General features: G+C 44.8%; 1 protein-coding gene across 4 annotated transcripts in view; it reads left to right on the top strand.

Annotated features, from left to right (window-relative positions):
- Nucleotides 1-20,210, top strand: part of STON2 (stonin 2) — a 113,358-nt gene that overhangs the window by 31,313 nt on the left and 61,835 nt on the right. For 3 of the 4 annotated variants that reach the window (XR_012655822.1, XR_012655821.1, XM_032797590.2), the window contains exons 1-2: nt 3,901-4,522; nt 15,661-15,744. The exons of the other annotated variant lie outside the window; for it this stretch is intronic. Coding sequence is in view for 1 of the 3 variants with exons in the window: in XM_032797590.2 (XP_032653481.1) it covers nt 15,687-15,744 (58 nt within the window). In the remaining 2 variants the exon portion in view is untranslated. Of the gene's footprint in view, nt 1-3,900; nt 4,523-15,660; nt 15,745-20,210 lie in introns of those variants that run through there. 4 annotated transcript variants of the gene reach the window in all.

Raw genomic sequence — 20,210 nt, 5'->3', positions numbered from 1 at the left:
TCTACCCAACAGCTCTCCTTCATCTCCAATTGTGTATTTCTAAAATGTGTAACAAACTTCTCCTTTTCAAGGGATGAAAGGGTTATTACTATCTGGGTGAAAATCTCTGCTTCCTGTGAAGTGAGTTTCCCAGGGCCTGTTAGTGACATCCCTGCACACCTATGGGGGTGGGAGCTTAGTCTCAATGGCCAAATTAATTATGAGCTCTAATTAGTGACAAGAAACAAAGGAAAGAGGCTTGGGGAAGCTGATCTCATCTCTCTGGCCTCCTTGCTTTGCTGTCTCAGCCATAAAGATGGGAACCAGGGACAGCAGGCAGAAAATTCTGTCAAAAGGCTTTCTGTGGGTGCGTGGAGGCTTGGGCAGGGGATGGAGGAGGGGGTGAAGGGGCCGGGTAGAAAGAGTGAGAAATAGATCAATCATGTTTGTTTAGGAAGTCAGGGCTTCAGGCTGGAATTTTCATCCTTCCTAGCTACAGGGTTGGTTTAAGCCACACACTTGGTTGTAAAAGTTTTGTTTAAGCAATTTACCCTCTGATTCTCCACCTTGTTCTGCCCTGACCTCAACCTGCCACAAGCAGGTTACAGTCTCTGTTATATAGAAGGCTGTTTTTCTTCTAGCAATTACAGGTAGAGAAAATCCAGTCTGCTACATGAAAGTGATTGCTGAGGGAAATGCAGGGGAGAAGGGACTGAGAAGAGGTGTCTTGTGGTTAAGAGGTAGACCTGAGAGTTAGGAAGTGTAAATCCCAGGTCTGCTACTGACTCACCATGTAATCGTGGCCAAGTCACTTAAGCTAAAATTTTCAAAAGACTAATTCTAGGTGCCTCAGTATTTGATTGCCCAACTCGAGAAACCCAGAGCTTGATTTTCAGAGGTGCAGAACTGAAATTAGTGGGAGCTGAAGGTGCTAAACACCTATGCAAATTGGTCTGTAAGGCATCTCAAGTTGGACTCGCAAAATTCATAAACACTTTTGAAAATGTTGGTTTTAACCTCTCACTGCTTTAATTTCCCCATATGTAAAAAGCGATAGTTATACTTCCCTACCTCAGAGAGTTAATTAATATTTGTAAAGAATGTTGAGCTCCCTGAATGGAAGGTGTGAAGACTGCAAAGTATTAGTGTTCTTATTGCTATTGTTGCTAAGAATATTATATTGAAATTTGAGCTTGAATCCACACATCTCATAATAATATACATTCAAGCTAGTGGACTGGGGAAAGAAATCTAGATTAATAAATTCATGAATTCCATGACCTGATCATCTGGTTGTGATCATCTAGTCTGACCTCCTATGTAACACAGGCCATAGAACTTGCCCAAAATAAAACAAACTAATTTAGTTTAAATGGCACAGGTCATGCTAGAACCTGCAAGGCCAAATTTTCTAACAAAACCCCTGTTTTCCCAGAAAACTTAGTGATTTCTGCTGTACTCTGCCATGCAGGAGGCTTGGGTTTGGATTTTGGTCCCAGTCTCCCTTCTTGGAGCAGGGAATACAGTGGAGAATGTGTCCTTTGCCCTTGAAAGGATAGGAACAACAGCCATCATCCCTCTGGCAGATCTTAGTAATGTTTATAGGGACATGAAGACATCATGACCTATCTTTGCTGTGAGGAGAGTGGTTATGATGGACAAAGGTAAGATAAACTGTAGGTATCCTCTGGGATCCCCCAGGAGGGGAAACCACCTAGTTTTAATATTTATATTGCAGTAACACTTACAGACCAACCAGGTCAGGGCCACATTGACTATAGAGACATATACAAGGAAATGACAATCCTTGCCCCACATAGATTACAGTACAAAAGACAATACATGATTTTCCAATTCCCGCCTTGAAATAAGGGGCTCCACCTCTTCAACACTCATGCACTCACTGGCAATTTTCCAGAAGTCAGAGGGTTTTGGAGAGTAATTCAGAATTCTCCTGTTTGTGTTATTTGGATTAAACTTCTTTATATAGTTGCTTCTTGTTTTTCTAACTCTCCCCTCAGAGTCTTCATAACTTACTCTGAACACCACAGGTTGTTTCCTGCAAAATGTATCTTCCCTGGGGAATTCCCTTTGTGCTGGGAACTATAGCTGATGATGCTAGTTCCTGGCATGATATCACAAGACCCCTCTCTGCAGAGAGGAGGCAGCACATACTGTGAAATCCCCCAAAGTCCAATTTTCATCTTTCTGCGGACATCATCTTTATTTTTTGTGGACTTCTATTACCTACCTCATAGATATCTTTATCCAACTTTTTGTTACCAATCAGTGGGGGGAATAGCCAGTCTTATGTGGGAGGAGCATGGGTCTGTTGCAGTGTGTGTGTGCGCATGCATTCGCTGCATCTCTCAGGTCTTGGGGTGGTCCTGGGCAAGGAAGTCTCATTGATTGATTCTTTCATCCAGCCCATCCACTCCCAAAATGGATTACTGCTGACCTCTTCTATGTAGAGTTGAGCCATTTTTTTTTCAATTAATAGATTTTTCATCAAAAATGCATTTTTGGTGCTCTAAAACTGTTCATAAATTCAGGACAAATTCAATGACTAGTTTGGCTGAGAAAAATCTAAAATAATTTCTAACAGTTCAAAAAAGAACTAGATAAGTTCATGGCAGATAGGTCCAATGGCTATTACTCAGAATGGGTAGGGATGGTGTCCATAGTCCCTATTTGCCAGAAGCTGGGAATGGGCAACAGGGGATGGCTCACTTGAGGATTACCTGTTCTGTTCATTCCCTCTGGGGACCTGGCATTGGCCACTGTCAGAAGACAGGATACTGGGCGAGATGGACCTTTGGTCTGACCCAGTATAGCTCTTCTTATGAAAAAGTTCATGTTTTATTTTGACTTTTTTGTTTGAAAATAGTGTTTTAAATTCAAATTTGGCCAATTTTTTTTGTATGCAGAAAAACACTCACATATGGACAAATTGAAAAAATTATTTTGAATCAACCCAAAACATTTTGGTTGATTTTAAATCCCTTTTTTAAGTTTTCAATTTGACAAAAAAAATTAAAAATGGTTTCAGTTATTAGCCACTTGGATTTTTTTTTTTGTCAGTTTGGTCTCCAAACCCAAAATCCGTTATTTGCTCATTCTACCTGAGTCATTAATGTAGTCCTCTAGTGGGGCAGTCTGCTTTACTCCAGCAAGTGATTGCAGTCAGGTCTACTGCATGCTGTTCTCATTTGCAATTTTTTGGACCCTCCTCATCACCCTTGTCCTACTCATTGTTGCTTCATCTGGTCCATCTCATTGTTGGACCCAAACCATGGGACCATGGCTCAGTCTTTCCTTGTAGTTTCCACATTTGGTCAGCCTGCACCATCCAGACCCTAATTCCACTTACCATGTGTGCAATGAATTCATTTAAAATTCTTTCGCTTTTTTGACAACTTGACAGTGTCAGTGGAAAATCAGTGAGATCTTTGCAAGCCGGGCACTTTAAAGTCTTCCAGATAGCTCTTGTCTTGAAATCTCTGTTATCTTTCCTGCTGCTTCAAGCTCAGTACATTCTGTGTCCCTATAATAATGAGTGGGGAAGCAAGGAAACCCTCAGTAACCTTTGAAATGTGAGTGGAATGATGCTGGTTTTTCTCTGGGGGCACTGACAGAGTTTTGTCCCTGTGGTCTTGAGATTTTATACCAAATTGGATTTTATATCTAAACTGTTTCAGGGGGATGTCACCTGATAGGAGATTTGGAATGATATGGGGAACGTTTTGCATCAAAGGCATTATGTTCTGTTTCATTCTAGGAACAATTAAATGGTATCAGGCTACCTTTCCCCAGTGCACATGGCCTTTATTGTTTTGCTCCCTGATGGAAATGTATAAACATTCCCTAGTCTCTTTCAAGCTAAATAGAGAGGAATGGATTTTTGAAAGTGTGATGAATGAATACTGTGAATTTAATATGTTGATTCCTGTTTGGCCTGGTCTGGAAATACATTCAAACTAGTTCACTTGGGAGCAGAAGGGGAAGAAGAATGTATCAGGCGGCAGCGTTGATATATGAAGAGTTAACTTCAGAAAGAGATTCAGCTGCTGGGATTGGGAGGAGGCTGCTGGGCGCTACCAAGGTGATTAGTTGAAATGCTTCTTGCTAGAACAAGGAGCTGTATTTATTTTTCTCATTTAAATAAATAAAAGCTTAACTTTTCAAGTTAGTTATCTGTTGTCTCCAACCATCCTGCCCCGCGCCCATCAGCTCCTGCCAAACTCTCTGCCTGTTCCCTGCCCCCTCTCTGCCTATCTCCCGCCCCTTGCCTTCTGGGTGTGCCTGATCGCAAAGTAACCTGCACATTTTTTCCTATCTGCCCTTCCCACGCGAACAAGACGGGCCGATTGGCAGGCATGAAAACAGCCACGGGTCCTGCTCAAGCATGCAAAGTGCATACCTCCCTACAGGACTCCCACACGGACGCAGCCTCTGTCTCTCTCACACACACACACGCTCGGCGAGCCTGAAAGCCATGGGTTGGCGTAGAGGAACTTGCTGAAGTGTTCTGCCCTCCCCCCGGGTAAGTGCAACAAGTGAGAGGAATAAATTCACCTGAGTGATCTGTTTCTGTTTGGTTTCAATTCCGGGGGATCCAGAAGCTGCCGTGGGAGAAAGGACTACAATGATGGGGTCACTAACGTGGGGAGATGAATGGGGAGATTTTAAAAAGCCAGCTGGTTTGCAGAGAGAGGGAGCAGTTCGAAGAAATGTCTTGGCTACTGCAGTCTGTGTGAACTTGTAACCGGATAGCATTGAAGGGGGGGAGGGGGGGACTGATGCTTAAAACTGGTGAGATGAGGCAGGATTGCCCTTTGGCCCTACAGAAGCCGGTTGGAAAGCTTTTTATACCGTGTTTGTAGAAGGTGCAGCCTGTATAATGACATCAGCTTGCAGCGTTTTCCCAGGCTGAAATGTTACTTTGCCTGTTGCTATTTTTATTATGTCTCTCTTACACTATTACCGGATGTCTCATTTTAAAAATTAAGAGAATGATGATGAGGCGAGGGAAAGTTGATGCTTAACTGTGTGGAGAGGTGATTTATTTTCTAATGGGGGATCCCATCATAAAACAAAGTAGATGGGATTGTACCTTACCTGATAAAAGCTTTTAGCTGCTTCTCTGCATGGTGAGATGAGGAAACTGAAACACACAAAAATGAATATATTAATTTGCTCCACGTATTGTTGAGGGGAGAATGGAAATCTGTGTGTAATACTATCTAGAAACATTACAAGGTGTCTCCAGGAAAGAGGCAGAGGTTTCTAAACAAGTTTTGCCATGAGATTAACAGCTCAGAAGAGTTCTTTGTAGAAATTCAGTGGGTGAGTGAGCAATTCAGATTAATCAAGTGCTGCATTGTTTGGCGATTTCTGTGTTTCAACGTTTGTTCTAAACACAAAAAATCCATTGCGCTTGTAACTGAATTTACAAACAACCAGAACTTTTGGGATGGGGTCCTGAAATGCAGAAAACAAAGGTCTGTTAAAGGCAAGTCCCATGGGGAGGATAATTTGATACCGGCTATTTTCTTACATGCATGTTATTTTTAAACAATGGGTTGGATTGCGACCTGATTATATTTAAGAGCATAAAATATCCATGCAGTGCATTTCTAGACATGAAGATGAGTGAAGAAATTCACATAAATATTGATGATTCTGTGCCTAATGAACACCATCCAGGCTGTCATTTCCTTATAACTCAAAAATTCTTAATTCAGCAGCAACTTTCCATGTGTGGTCTTGTCACAGTGGTGAATTTTTTCAGGGAAGTTCCAGCAAAATCCATCCAGCTATTTTTGAGTTAACCAAGCTTGGGGGTGGAAAATTGTGCCTGTTTTTATACAATAATTAAAGCTGTTCTTTCTGTGCACAGGAATTGCAAATGGCTAGACTTGGAACATTTTAAAATTTACCATAGAGTCATTGATTTTAAGACCAGAAGGGACCATTGACTGAGGGAACTGGACTTATTCATTCTGCAGAAGAGAAGAGTGAGGGTGGGATTTGATAGCAGCATTCAAGTACCTGAAGGGGAGATTCCAAAGAGGATGGAGATAGGCTGTTCCCAGTGGTGGCAGATGACAGAACAAGCAGCAATGGTCTCAAGTTGCAGTGGGGGAGGTGTAGGTTGGATATTAGGAAAAAACGATTTCACTAGGAGGGTGGTGAAGCACTGGGATGGGTTACCTAGGGAGATGGTGGAATCTCCATCCTTAGAGGTTTTTAAGGCCCGGCCTAACAATGATTTAGTTGGGATTGGTCCTGCTTTGAGCAAGAGTTTGGACTAGATGACCTCCTGAGGTCTCTTCCCACCCTAATCTACGATTCTATGATTGTGATCATTCAGTCTGACCTGGAACCATAGGAATTCCCTTAATTAATTCCTGTTTTGAATGAGAGTGTATCTTTTAGAAAAATATGCAATGTTGATTTTAAAATTGCCAGTAATGGAAAATATACCATAATCGTTGGTGAATTTTTCCAGTGATTACTTACCCCCACTATTAAACAGTTGTGCCTTATTTCCACTCCAGATTTGACTAGCTTTACTTCCAGACATTGGATTTTGTAATATCTTTGTCTGCCACAGGGAAGAGCCTTCTGTTATCAAATTCCTGTTCCCCATGTAGATACATATAGACTGTGATCAAGTCACCTCTTAACCTTCTCTTTGATAAGCTAAATAGATTGAGCTACTTGTGACTTTCACTTTACGGGATATTTTCCAATCCTTTAATCATTCTGGTGGCTCTTCTCTGAACCCTATTCACTTTTGAATCATGTACCTTAGATCTGGACACGGTGTTTCAGTAAGGATCTCACCAGTGCCAAATACAGAGGTAATATAACCTTCCTGTCTGATATTCCCTGTTTATATATCCTAGATCACATTAGCCCTTTTGACCAGTGTTGCACTGGGCATCATGTTTTGCTGATTGTCCACCAATACCTGCGCCCCAAAGTATTTTTCACAGTCACTGTTTTCCACTTAGAATCTCTCATCCTGTCTTTCTGGCCTACATTTATTTTGTTCCTAGATGTGACACTTTCTGTAAGGTTGTATTGAAATGCATACTGTTTTCTTGTGCCCAGCTTACCATGCAATCCTGATTGCTCTGTATCAGTGACCTGTCCTCATTATTTACCATTCCCCCCATCTTTGTGTCATCTGTAAACTTTATTGGTAACGATTTTGTTTTCTTCCAGGTCATTGCTAAAAATGTTAAGTGGCATAGGGCCAAGAACTGATCCCGGTGGGACGGCACTAGCAATGCACCCACTGGATGATTCCCTGTTTACAGTTATGCTTTGAGACCTATCATGTGAATGTGGTCCTCAATGTGAACGAGTTTCCTGGCTAAAACCAAAATTTTCAAATGTACGTGGTTAAATGTAGCCACTTATATCCATATGTAGGTGGACACATAAGTGTCTGAATATAAATATTGGCATGAAAATTTAGGTGGTGTTGAAATTTTTGAAAATTCTGGATTAAATTTTTAAATAGAATGTGAATATCTATTAATATATAAATATATAATACACATACACAATTATAAGCTTAAATATACACCTCTACCCCGATATAACGAGGTCCTTGGGAGACAAAAAATCTCACCGCGTTATAGGTGAGACCCCGTTATATCAAACTTGCTCTGGCCCCCCTGTTCCTTGTTCCCTGACTGCCCCCTCCACAGACCCCAACCCCTCTGCCCCCTGACTGCTCCAGCCCCTATCCACCTCCCCTTCTCCCACCCCTTGACAAGCACTCACCCACAGCGGCGGGAAGCAGAGCAGCCCAGCCCCAGCCCACTCCACTCCGCCACCTCCCAGCTGTGGCGCTCCGCTTCCTGCTGCTGGTGAATGTGGGGAGGTTGGGGAAAGGATGCCCCCCACACTCACCTGCGGCAGGAAGTGGAGAGATGCAGCCCCAGCCTGCTCTGCTTTCCTTGCCCCGGCCCCAGCCGTGTCACTGGGGGGCAGCTGGGGAAAGGTCCTGCACTCGCCTGCCCGGCGGGAAGTAGAGCATCATGGCTGGGAGCTGGTGGAGGGAAGCTGGCTGGGACTGAGCTGCTCCACTTCCCGCCACTGGTGAGTGCGGGGAGGCTGGGGAAGGACGCCCTCCGCACTCACCTATAGCAGGAAATGGAGCGAGGCAGCCCCAGCCCGTTCCACTCTGCCAGCTCTCAGCTGCAGCACTCCGCTTCCTGCCGCCGCTGAGTGCAGGTAGGTTGGGGAAGGGACTCCCCACCCGCCCCTGTACTCACCTGCGGCGGGAAGCGGAGTGCTGCGGCTGGGAGCTGGCAGAATGGAGCAGGCTGGGGCTGCCTCGCTCCACTTCCGCTGCTGCTGGTGAGTGCGGGGAGGATCCCTTCCCCCAAGCCCTCTCCCCCGAGTGACACGGCTGGGGCCAGGGTGAGGGAAGAAGAGCGGGCTGCTCCCGGCCCCCCGCTAATCCCCCGGGCCACTCTGGTACTACGGAATCCCCATAAGTGCCCTCCCACAGTTCCTGCCCCCCAGACCCTGGGTGGGGGAGCCCCTGACTGCCCCGAGACCCTCTGCCCCTTATTGAACCCCCCGGCCTGGCCCAGCACCCTTAACATGCTGCTCAGAGCAGAGTGTCAGAGCTTTATCACCTTGTATGCGAACCTGCCTTATATCGGGTCACGTTATATCGAGGTAGAGGTGTATGTAAGCTTAAACTGTAGAGAGCCGTGGCTCTAACTCTGGAGCTCCTGAATTCATTGTCCTAAGTGGATCATGCAAAGGAAAAGCAGTTTGAGTATTCACAGCATGAGGTGCTATCTGTTTTGCATCCTCTTGCTTTGCCCACTGCCCAGAATCTGTGGACACAGATCTCCTGACAACATTGCTGTATTCAAGACTATATTCTTGACTTCTAGGTGGCCTAATATTTTAATAGTACAACTCTTAACTTCCCCACAAGCTGTATGGTCCATCTATCCCTGCTTGAGCTATGTTCAGGTATTATACACATGTTGACATTGTATTGTAGTAGCTCTGGCAGTTCTGATGCCCTTATATTAGTGGTCACTGTTGGTTATTCACATTCTGAAATAATTGTTTTACAAACCTGTAGTGAACTATAAATATGCCAATGAGAAATGAAACCTTTGTGTTCATATTCAAGTGTAGGTTTAATGTGATTCTCCTTATGGAAAGAAGGATGTACCATATCGCTGTATTCATGCTACTATATATATATATTGTTCACAATAAAGTACATTTAACGACCATCAGATCTGCAAAGTTACTTCCAGCTGAACACAGCTCCTACTGATTTGTTCCAAGGGGAGAGGCTTCCTTTAGTCTCACACAGAAAAGTTGCTGCCTACAGAATGTGAGGTCCTTGCTTTATATCCCATCTGCAGTAGCATACAGGATGCACAGAACCAAACCACCTAAGGAATGTCTCTACTGTAGGCTCCAATTCTGTGTGTGATCCGTGGCTCAAGTGCCCACTTAAGGAAAAGGAGGTACTCACCACCTGCAGGGCTGGGTTAATCTTTTTGTCGGCCCAGCACCCAGACAGTGGCCCCACCTGCTTCTCTGCCTGTGCTCAGCACCGAAGCCTCACCCCTGCTCGGCCTCTTTCCCCCGAGGTCCCACCCTTGCTCAACCTCTTCCTCACCCAAAGGCCCTGCCCACATTCTGCCTCGAAGCCCTGTCCCCTCCCACCCTCTTCTCCCGAAGGCCCTGCCCACTGCTCACACAAGGAGAAGAGGGTGGAGAGGAGCACCTGCCGTCAAAGACAAAAGTCAGAGACTGTGCTCTCTACTAAGTGATTAACTCTGCACTGGCATCTGGCCACTTGTTGGCAAATACAGCAATCCTTTTTCCAGGTAGTGCCTTGATAGGAAATGGGGATGTGGTAAACGTGTGTCCCAAATCTGGACCTTAGCGTCCAAAATCTGGGTGCTTACTATGATTCCCCCCAAGCTTGTACCAGCTTGGATCTTATCTCACTGCCACCAGATAGGATTCTGGCTCCTATCAGCCCTCAAGTCGCCCCAACTTATCCCTGGGGGACCCCACAAGACCCAGAGCCCCCTGGGTCTCCCTATCTCATCCCCCAGCTTCCCCCCCTTTCCTTGGGTTAGCCGGAGCGATGCCTTACTATGCTCCTTGAATACAACCCAGCGAGGATAATCTACTTCCCCCTGAGGCTATGCATTCAACCTAGTTAAGCTCACACAAAGAGATTCACCCCTCCCTTTGTCTCGTAGCAGTAACTAGAGAAAAACCTCAAACACAAGAGAACAGAGTTGATTCTCCCTCTTTCCCCTATAACTTTTTCCCCGTAGCTTGTTCCCGCCCTGGGACAATAGGAAAGTAAACCACAGAGCATGGGCTCCCCTCCCCCTAGCCTGTCACACAGAGGTAGACAGAGCTCCGGGCACAGAAATTCCTCTCCCCTTTGCCTCACTAGGAAAAGAAACTCCCACAAGTTTTAAAAAGAAAACTTTATATAAAAAGAAAGAACTTACATATAACAAAAACTCTGCATTAAGAAACTCAATACAGGGATATGGCTTATAAGAAAATAGGAATAAACAGTTTGATTTAAAAGATAGCCCAATTAAACCAGTCCAGCAAAATCAACACACATGTAATTACAAACCAAAGTACATAACAGCCTATTACTTTGTTTCCTTTGTACTCACACTTGATAGTAGAATATTTGAAAGAAGATGGAGTTAGAAGAAAAGCTTGTTTACTCACAGCCGAGGAAAACAAAAAGACCCCGAGTTTCCAGTTCCCTCCCAGACTTTAAAAAAAATCCAGGTCTCTGATTGGTCCTCTGGTCAGGTGTTTGGTTCCCCCTTTGTTCACCCTTTACAGGTAAAAGAAAATTAACCCTTACCTATCTACTTATGACAGGGGAAACCAATGTAGCAAAAAGAATCAACTGAACTTTCTTTTCCCCAAATTTAAACTGAACCCCAGAGCTTTTAAGAAGCTGGAAACTGTTCGATTTTCTTTGCTTTATTGCCTAGTTTTCAGCTGCTACAGCGTGTACGGGTTCCAGCTGGGACCAGAGAGAAACACTGAAATGTCAGGAATGCTGATCCAGCTGTATTTCTGCCCTAACCTGAAGTGCAGGAACTCATGAACGAGTCTATTCTCCTGAGGTTTCCACAGTGATTTCTAGACCTAAAAGGTTTAGAGAAACTTTCGAACTTTATTGTGTTTTTTCTGAACCGAGTTTGCAAACCATTTGTGTAGAGCAGGGATTCTCATACTGGGGGTCGGGATCTCTCGGGGGTTGCGAGGTTATTACATGGGGGCTTGTGAGCTGTCAGCCTCCACCCCAAACACTGCTTTGCCTCCAGCATTTATAATGGTTTTAAATATATAAAAAAGTATTTTTAATTTATAAGGAGGGGCGGGGTCTCACTCAGAGGCTTGCTAGGTGAAAGGAGTCATCAGTACAAAAATTTGAGAACCACTGGTATAGAAAGAGAGGCTTGAACCAGAACTCTAGTTTCTCCAGTTGAACCAAAAAGAACCCTTCCCCTGTCCGAGATGGGAGCTGTGTTTGCTTCTGCTGGAAGTTGCTCCTTCCACCTTTTATGAACCATAGATTTAGAGTAGATGAGGATCAGACTGACCAATGGTAGGAAGTAAAACAAGTACTGTTGATCTAAGTCATTGGTTACCAACCCGTAGATCATGATTGATTGGTTGATCCTGGAGCCTCTGCCTGTCGATCGCGATCTCCGGTTGCTAAAAGTCCGGTGGCGTAGCGGGACTAAGGCAGGCTCTCTGTCTGCCCCGGCCCCATGTCACTCCTGGAAGTGGACAGCATGCTCCTGCAGCCCCTGGGGGGGGCAGGGGTCTCTGTGCACAATGCTCCTGCAAGCACTGCCCCCATTGCTTCCGTTGGCTGGGAACAGGGGACTCCGGTCAGTTGAGGCTGCGGGGGCAGTGCTTCCAGGCAGAAACAGCGTCAGAGCCATGTGCCCCTTCCCCGTCCTCACCCCGAGGCCACAGGGGCATGCTGTCTGCTTCCAGGAGTAATGTGGAGCTGGGGCAGGCAGGGATCCTGCCTTAGCTCCACTGAGCTGCCAACTGGGAGCCACTTGAGGTAAGTGCCACTCAGCGGGAGCCCACACTCCTTCCGCACCCCAACCTCCAGCCCTGAGCCCCCTCCCAGAGCCAGTACCTCATGCCCCCTGTATCCCAAATCCTCTCCTCCACCTCAAACTCCTGCCCCAGCCCTGAGCCCCCTCCCAGAGTCAGCACCCCATATCCCCTCCTGCATTCAAACCCCCTCCTGCACTCCAACCCCTGGCCCTGAGCCCCCTCCTGGAGCCAGCACCCCATATCCCCTCCTGCACACCAACACTCTGCCGCAGCCCAGAGCTCCCTCCTGCACCCAAACTCCTTCCCAGAGCTTGCACCCTCACCTGCTCCTGTACCCCACAACCTGCTCCAGAGTCAGCCCGGGGTCCCCTCCCACACTCCGAACCCCTCAGCCCCAGCCCAGAGCCTTCACCCCCTTCCTGAGCCCCATCCTGCTGAAAATGAGTGAGGGTGGGGGAGACTGAGTGACAAAGGGAAGTCAGGATGGAATGAGTGGAGCAGGGTCTCAGGGAAGGGGCGAGGTAGATCCTGGGTTGCACTTAAATTAACGTGATCTTGTGCATAAAAAGGTTGGAGACCACTGATCTAAGTTCTTTTCTTTCTCTTAAAGCATCTGTAGTAAGGTTGGATATCTTTCAAAAAGATTATGCTGTAGCTCAACCAGAAGTTGTGGCCTTGATGCAGGAACTTCTTGCTGAAAGTCTACGGTGTATATTTACGCACATCAGACTGGATGACCGCAGTGGTCCCTTCTGGCCTTCAAAATTTATCATGCTATTTGCGCCATGCCTGCATGCACTTCTTGAGATCCTGCACCCAGGGCCAGTTCATTAAATTCCAGTGGAGCGCTGCCTCCTGCTGAATGGCCTGAATTTGCCTGGAATATGGGCTATATTTATGTTTGGGAAATGTTAACTTGGGTAATTGAATTGACTTGTCATTAACACTGAAGAATACTGCATAGAGGAAAGAGACAGAACGTGCTATTTTAATTATGACTTTATGTTAAAAGTGTACAGCAACTACTAGGCATTTTTAATCTACCTGGAAACCTGACAATTCTGAGAACACTTTGAATTTTCTCCCCTTTGTTTATTTTATTGCTTCTGATGGACCCAAAAGGAAGGCAGTTCCAAACCAGTTCTGTGACAACCCCACCAGCTTCTGCTGCCCTTTGCTGGCAATGTGCAGTAAAAGGTTAACACTTCTGGCTGCTCCTTAAGACCTGTGCACAGCCTGTGGGCTAGGCAGTGTAGCAGGGATTTGGAATGGACATGTTCACTCACCACCACCCCATAGCAGTGGCTGCAATAATGTTGCCAGTGAATCACATTCACCCTGCTGCTATAGCAACAGGTTGAAAATTCTGTCTGAGCTGTTGTTGCCTCTGTTCAGAAATGCCTGGTTTGCAGACAGCTTTATTGTCTGCAGGACAATTGTCTTCCCATGAACTTTCCATGAAGCAGCTACCCCAAGATAAAGAGCCCAACACAAAGCAGGGGCTAAATGTAATGGGGACGTTTAAAAGGGGATCTCCCTTAATTTGTGTTTTAATTGTAGGGGAGAGACGGGCAAAAGAGTTCAGACTTCTCACAAGGAGGGATGGGAGGGTGGTTGGTTTTGCAGGGGCTTGCTAATTACCTACTGATGCCTCATGGGAATGAGATTGTATATGAGAGGACTGGTTGATTTAGAGGATTCGTTAATGGGTGGCATAGTCTTTATGTAACCATTCAAGTCAAGTTGTTACCATCTGATGGCAGTCCAGCGGCTTGTGTTAAATGAGTTTGGTGGGTCCCTGTCCAATTCATGTTGGACCAGTGTGTACATCACAAAAAAACATCACTCAAGATGGTTCTAGTGGACAGCTTTATTCAGTCCCAACAGAGAGGCCAAGCACAGAATGAGGCATGTGGTAAGAAGGTAGCTTGTATTGCTCAAAGTTGTTCTTTCAGGTCAGGGATAAAGCACAGTGATGGGGCAGTTGGGAGGAAACATCCTGTATCTGTCAGTGGGTAAATAAGAACTTAATCTCCAGGGCTGTCAGCCATTCAGGAGCACTAAAGTTCTTATGCACTTGTCTCCAGTGCAGTCTACTTCCTTGACATAAACAGATATACATCTTAATTACACCTACCATTGCCCCAGTGACCTAGGTGGAGTTGAACCAGAGTAAGTGAGGCCAGAATCTGGCTTGATGAATTCAGGTGGGGAATAAGCACGTCCATCAGCGAATGATATGTGAAATGTTGCTTCTAAAGTAAATGTTTAATGCAAAGCTTTGCATGAAGTATATGTGCCTTGTCCACTTGGCTGGCCCTTCCACGTTCCTTCTTTTGACCTTATTGTCACAGAGGTGTCCAGTGTCAACCTATGAACTCCTGGAGTCACAGCTCTGGAGGTCAAAGATTACACTGCATGTTCATATCCTATAAGAAGTCCCTTATGGAAACATCATTCTAGGAATACCTAGTTCAGACCTTCCTAATGGTTCAGTTTAATGTGGTCTCTGTTTCTGGCTACTTGTCTATACCTGAATGTCTCAGAGTCAAGAGAGGGGAAAATATCACTACTGAGACAACTAGGCAATATTACTTCATGGGAGACACTTCTTCTTGTCCCCAACCAGTGATCAGATTATACACCAAAACATGAGACTATATTGCTGCCCTAGTTAATGTAACTGCAGATGCTATTCTTGTTCATAGAAGCTTTATCCTCTTCAGAACCTTTCGATTTCCGACCATAATATCCTGCAACAGTGAGTTCCACAGCTTCATTATGCATTGTTTTAACAAGCATTTCCTTTTACCTGTTCAGTGGTTGTTGCCTATTGCATTCCTGAATGTCCTTTTGATATTTTTGTATGGCTAAAGAGAAATGCACAACTGACTTTTTCATTAATATTGTTCTGCCTTTACTCTTCTTTCCAAACTGAATAGTCCCAGTCCTTTAAATATCTTTTCATCTGGAATCCCCTCACTTCTCTAATCATTGATCCTAGAATCATAGAGGATTAGGGTTGGAAGAGACCTCAGGAGGTCATCTAATCCAACCCCCTACTAAAAGCAGGACCAACTAAATCATCCCAGCAATGGTTTTGTCAAGCTGGGCTTTAAAAACCTCTAAGGATGGAGATTCCACCACCTCCCTACGTAACCCATTTCAGTGCTTCCCCACCCTCCTAGTGAAATAGTTTTTCCTAATATCCAACCTAGACCTCCCCTACTGCAACTTGAGACCATTGCTTCTTGTTCTCTCATCTGCCACCACTGAGAACAGCCGAGCTCCCTTCTCTTTGGAACCCCCCCTTCAGGTAGTTGAAGGCTTAATCCCCCCTCACTCTTCAGTTCTGCAGACTAATGTTTCCTGAAACTGATGTTTCCTTTCGGAGACTTCAGTTCTTTCAAGGCTCCGCTGCTAAATCCCACATGGCCCTTTAGAAAAGTTGTGCTTTGTTTACACAACAAAGGAAGCTGCTGGCCCCTGTTTGTTGTTTTTCATGCCATTCACATTCTGTCCTCTACTGTCTCTTCTTTCAGCCAGCCAGCCAGCCACCAAGCTGCTCTTAGATGTCTGTCAGAGTGGGGGAGGGCTACAGAACATTAAAGAAACCACTTTCCATATTAGGTAAGAGGGAAAGGTATATTAGCAAACCTCTTCCTTGATGTAATTACTTCCCTCTCTTGTCATCCTGTTATCCTGCACCCTGAAGATGTGATAGGTCTTTTCCATCTCTGTGCACTATTATCCTATGTATGTGCTAAATATTCCATCTTTTTTATCTCTTTTTCTTCCCTCAATAACACAAACATTCATTTCCATTTGGGTGTCTGTCATCCTCAATATAGGCATTGCTATAATGCAACAGAGCAATGTTCCATCCTCTCCCAGTATTCTACCTCCCTAGTAGTGACCTGTAAAAGATGTTCAATGACAGACGTTCTCATCCTTCTTTTATCAACTCCCTTCAGGTTTCAGATTTCACTCCTCACCTCTTATACATGGCAACAAGCTCACTTAATGCTTATATCAGCCTGACCGTGCTGATGTTCAGGCCCCCTGATTAATTCCTCCACAAGGCTATTTTAGTGTTTTCTGCTCCCGTTACCATTCCGCTAAGGGACATAGAACTGTTGACTGAAGCTGCTAGGTGAATTCCTGGCTCTTTCCCAGAGTGCAGAGCACCCTTCGCAGGGGAAGGGGAAGACCCAAAAGATTGCAGGGAACCAAGGTAGGAGGAATGTGAGGATAAAAAAGAGCAGAAATCAGAACTGATATACAGAACAAAGGTCTAGCAAAAGGGAACCTGGGTATTTTGGCATCATACATCATGTGTTTAGACTACAGGCAGAAACCAAAACCGTAAGGTGTGTCAAGGTCCCCATGCCTGATGGAAATGTGACAATGTTTGTGCTGAGAGGAGAGGAAGGAAGCCTGGATTTCCTCTCCATTTCTTGCCACACAATCCCACAGTAATTAAAAATATTTTTATTGTAGCACAGATCACCTATTTCCATCCTTGACCACGTGGAGCTTTCATGGATCAGCCTCTCATTTTATATTGAGGTTTGTGCCTATTTGTCCTTTGTAAATGCTCTCCCACTCAGCCCACCTGAAAGATGAGTGAGAGAGAGGAAGCAGTGGTTTGCTGGATCATTCCTGAATGGCTGCTGTGGAACCTTCTGTGGAGTGACCCCTAATAACCCTGTGTGCTGTGGTGACTCCACACACACATATAGGAAAAAACAAAACTCCAAATGATAGAAAAAAGATAACAGCCCAGTATTTGGTTCTGTTGATTTCCTGCAATTGTGAGCAGTTGCATAGCAGCTGGGCTTTTATGACGGGGCCTGGTCTGTTCATGTGTTTGAAGGAAATGGCTGTGCTACAGGAGTTCCAGGCCAGGAGCAAAAGGATGACTGGCCTAATCAGTCGTCTGTCATCCTGACCTTCTGTGTCTTTTTTACAAACATCCCAGTGACTAGGGATGAGAAATGAGATGTTATCGGATAATAAGTTGTCTAAACTGCAATTAAACATCCACAGTTGGCTCATGCCAGCTGACTTGGGCTTGTGGGGCACGCTAAGGTGCTGTTTAATTACAGTGCAGACCAGGGGTAGGCAACGTATGGCATGCGTGCTGATTTTCAGTGGCACTCACATTACCTGGGTCCTGGCCACTGGTCTAGGGGGGCTCTGCATTTTAATTTAATTTTAAATGAAGCTTCTTAAACATTTTAAAAACTTTTACTTTACATACAACAATAGTTTAGTTATATATTATAGGCTTATAGAAAGAGACCTTCTAAAAAGGTTAAAATATATTACTGGCCCGCAAAACCTTAAAATTAGAGTGAATAAATGAAGACTCGGCACACCACTTCTGAAAGGTTGCTGACCCCTGGTGTAGACATTTGGGCTTGGGCTGCAGCCTGAGCTCTGGGGACCCTCTCACCTTACAGGGTTTCTAATTGCAGTGTAGAAATACCCAGAACTGATCTTTAAAGCCAAGCAGTCAACTCATGCTCATTTTGAGTGTGACACCCACAAATTCACCTGGACCTCAGTTACCCTCAGAAACATTTTCATCATCTGCATTTGGAAAGCAAGCAGGTACGACTCCATCTGTCTTGGAAAGGGGCTGTGTTCTGAAACCATCTTCAGCACTGCTGTGTTGGCCAGGATGAGCAGGGTAAACCTTTATAAAATAGTGATGGGGGAAACAACATTCTCAGGATGTTAAAAAAAAAAAAAAATAGTGTCCTATCCATGGTCGCTGGCACAGCCATGCTGTGAGGAACACTTTCAGTGTAGCTGAAAATGCTTTCAGACCAGGGCTGTATTTTCCTGGTGTGGAAGGAGAGGCAGAACACTGGCTGCAGCAAAGAACTTGTAAAAATGCTAGAAGTTTACCAGCGTGTCAGTTAACACTGCTGTTTTAATAGGCACAGTAGAAAAAATACCAGACTCCATCAGAGTTGTGTCTACACTACAACTCCTACTAGTGCAGCTTACTTACACTGTTAGCTCTTCAGGTCAGTGACTCTCTCTTACTCTGTTTGTACTCTGCTTAGGACAGTACAACTCAACTGTTGGTAGGAGGCTGTTAGCAGTAGCATAATACAAATAATGATTCAGGCTGAACTAGTGCTACTGGTGGGAATTTTATTCTTCTTAGTCCATGGACCTCTAGTAAATCTTGCTCAACACAGTGCTGAAACGTAACTGGAGCTTTAATATCCGCGTCATGGGAAAAGACAACAATACAAAAACTGGGAACAACTCTTAAACAGGCTTAGAAAGACAGGTATAAGCAGATAAAATAGAGTCTTGTATTTATACCGATATAATGAGAATATATTCCAGGATCTATTAGATCTAGGCACTTATTTCTGAAAATCTTGGTGTATTCCTGAGAAGTCTAATAGTTTCTCTGCTGGGTTTTCTCTAGTAACTCTCACTCTGTGCAGAGCTTTCCTTAACTGGGTTCTATGAGCAACCTCCTATGACTTTTATTTTTGTAGTCCGATTTCTATCTGGGTGAATACCTGCATCTCCCAGGTGCAGATTCTGTAAGAAAGGGTGCAAACAGCCACCCCCATCCTTATATAATCCATACTAGACATAGAGGGAAAGCCTGCTCTCTGAGGTAAAAATCTTGGAAAAACTCCCAAATCTCTTCCTAGACTACCAAACCAATTATCTTCCCTCCCCTATTACTCCACTTTGCTTTGTCCTCTAGCTCACATACAAACCCTTTCTTTGTCCCAGTCCTGTGCCCTCTCCTTCCAGCAAGATCAGGGGTAAATAAGCTGGTAAACACCACTGTTCCCACCTTAATTATTCTGCATTATTTATGATAGCTCTTTGTACAGCTCTGGTTTCTTACAATATTGCCAACTTTTCATTTTGGTTCATCAGTAAATTATGGACAAAGCAAACAGATTCAGATAAGTCTGTAATCAATACTTCAGCTCACAATTTCCACGATAATAAGCCTGTTGGTAATGTTGCTTGATTAGGTCATGCTGTGGAATAAACAATACTGGTTGCACTGTGTGTGTCTTGCAGGTTGCCCCTTGTAATCATGTTGTCTGTGTGTAGCTTGGCCAGACTGCTACCTGGTGATTCCATCCCTGGTGAGAAATGGTGAAAGACATGCCCTCCAATTACCTGTAGTGAATCTTGCATCCAGCAGGTTATTGTTTTAGAATCTTGACAGTCTAGGCAGTCTTTGTTATCGCTGTGATGTCAGTTCAAAGGAAGTTCTGCTATTGCTAAGTGATCCTTAGAACCTTTCATCCACAGGCCTCAAAATGATTTATTAAGGAGAGTATTTTGCGCCTTTTGGCTCAAGCACATTAGCCAATATTCTGGGCCGTGATGGGGTTCTTCCATTAGGTGGAGAAATGGATGATACAAGTCAGGGATTTCTTTGACGCAATCCTGTTTGTTTACAAAGAATGTACAAAGTCCCATTTCCATGAACACAGCAGGAACAAACAACAGCGGGACAAATTTCTTGCTTGCAATTTTCAAGCCTGCTTTCTAGCCAGTCCTGGGCCCCAAGGAGCTCTGTCTCTTCTCCCTCTCAGGGCCATGCTCAAGACTGTTATTTCTGGCTTTCTGGTTGCAAACACACAGCTTTAACCAATCAGTGCATCATCCCCTGCGTTTACAACCAGTCCTCAGAGAATCCTCCCAGCTTGCATAGCTTAGCTTCTTCTCAGTCTGGTAGTCGAGTGGTGGTTTCTGTTGTGTCAGCTATGTTACTCCATGAAGGATCTTAATTGCTTCTTAAATATAATAAAATACCCTAATATATCAGTAGAACTCAAAGCACTTAGGAAAGTCAGTATTATCTCCATTTTATGGATGGGAAAACTGAGGCACAGAGCAGTGACATAACTGGCACCAGGTCACCCAGGAACAGAACCGAGGTCTCCAAAGTCCCAGTCCAGTGCTATATCCACTAGGCCATGCTGTGGTAATAGCCTCCTGTCCCAGATCTGGACTTTAGCGTCCAAGACCTGGGTGCTTACCTGAAACTCCCCCAAGCTCACTACCAGCTTGGATATTCTCGCTGCCACCAG

Source organism: Chelonoidis abingdonii, chromosome 4 (assembly GCF_003597395.2).
Source record: "Chelonoidis abingdonii isolate Lonesome George chromosome 4, CheloAbing_2.0, whole genome shotgun sequence".
In the NCBI taxonomy this organism is placed as follows: Eukaryota; Metazoa; Chordata; order Testudines; family Testudinidae; genus Chelonoidis; species Chelonoidis abingdonii.
Note: the sequence above shows the minus strand (reverse complement) of the source record. Positions and strands in the feature narration are given on the sequence as shown.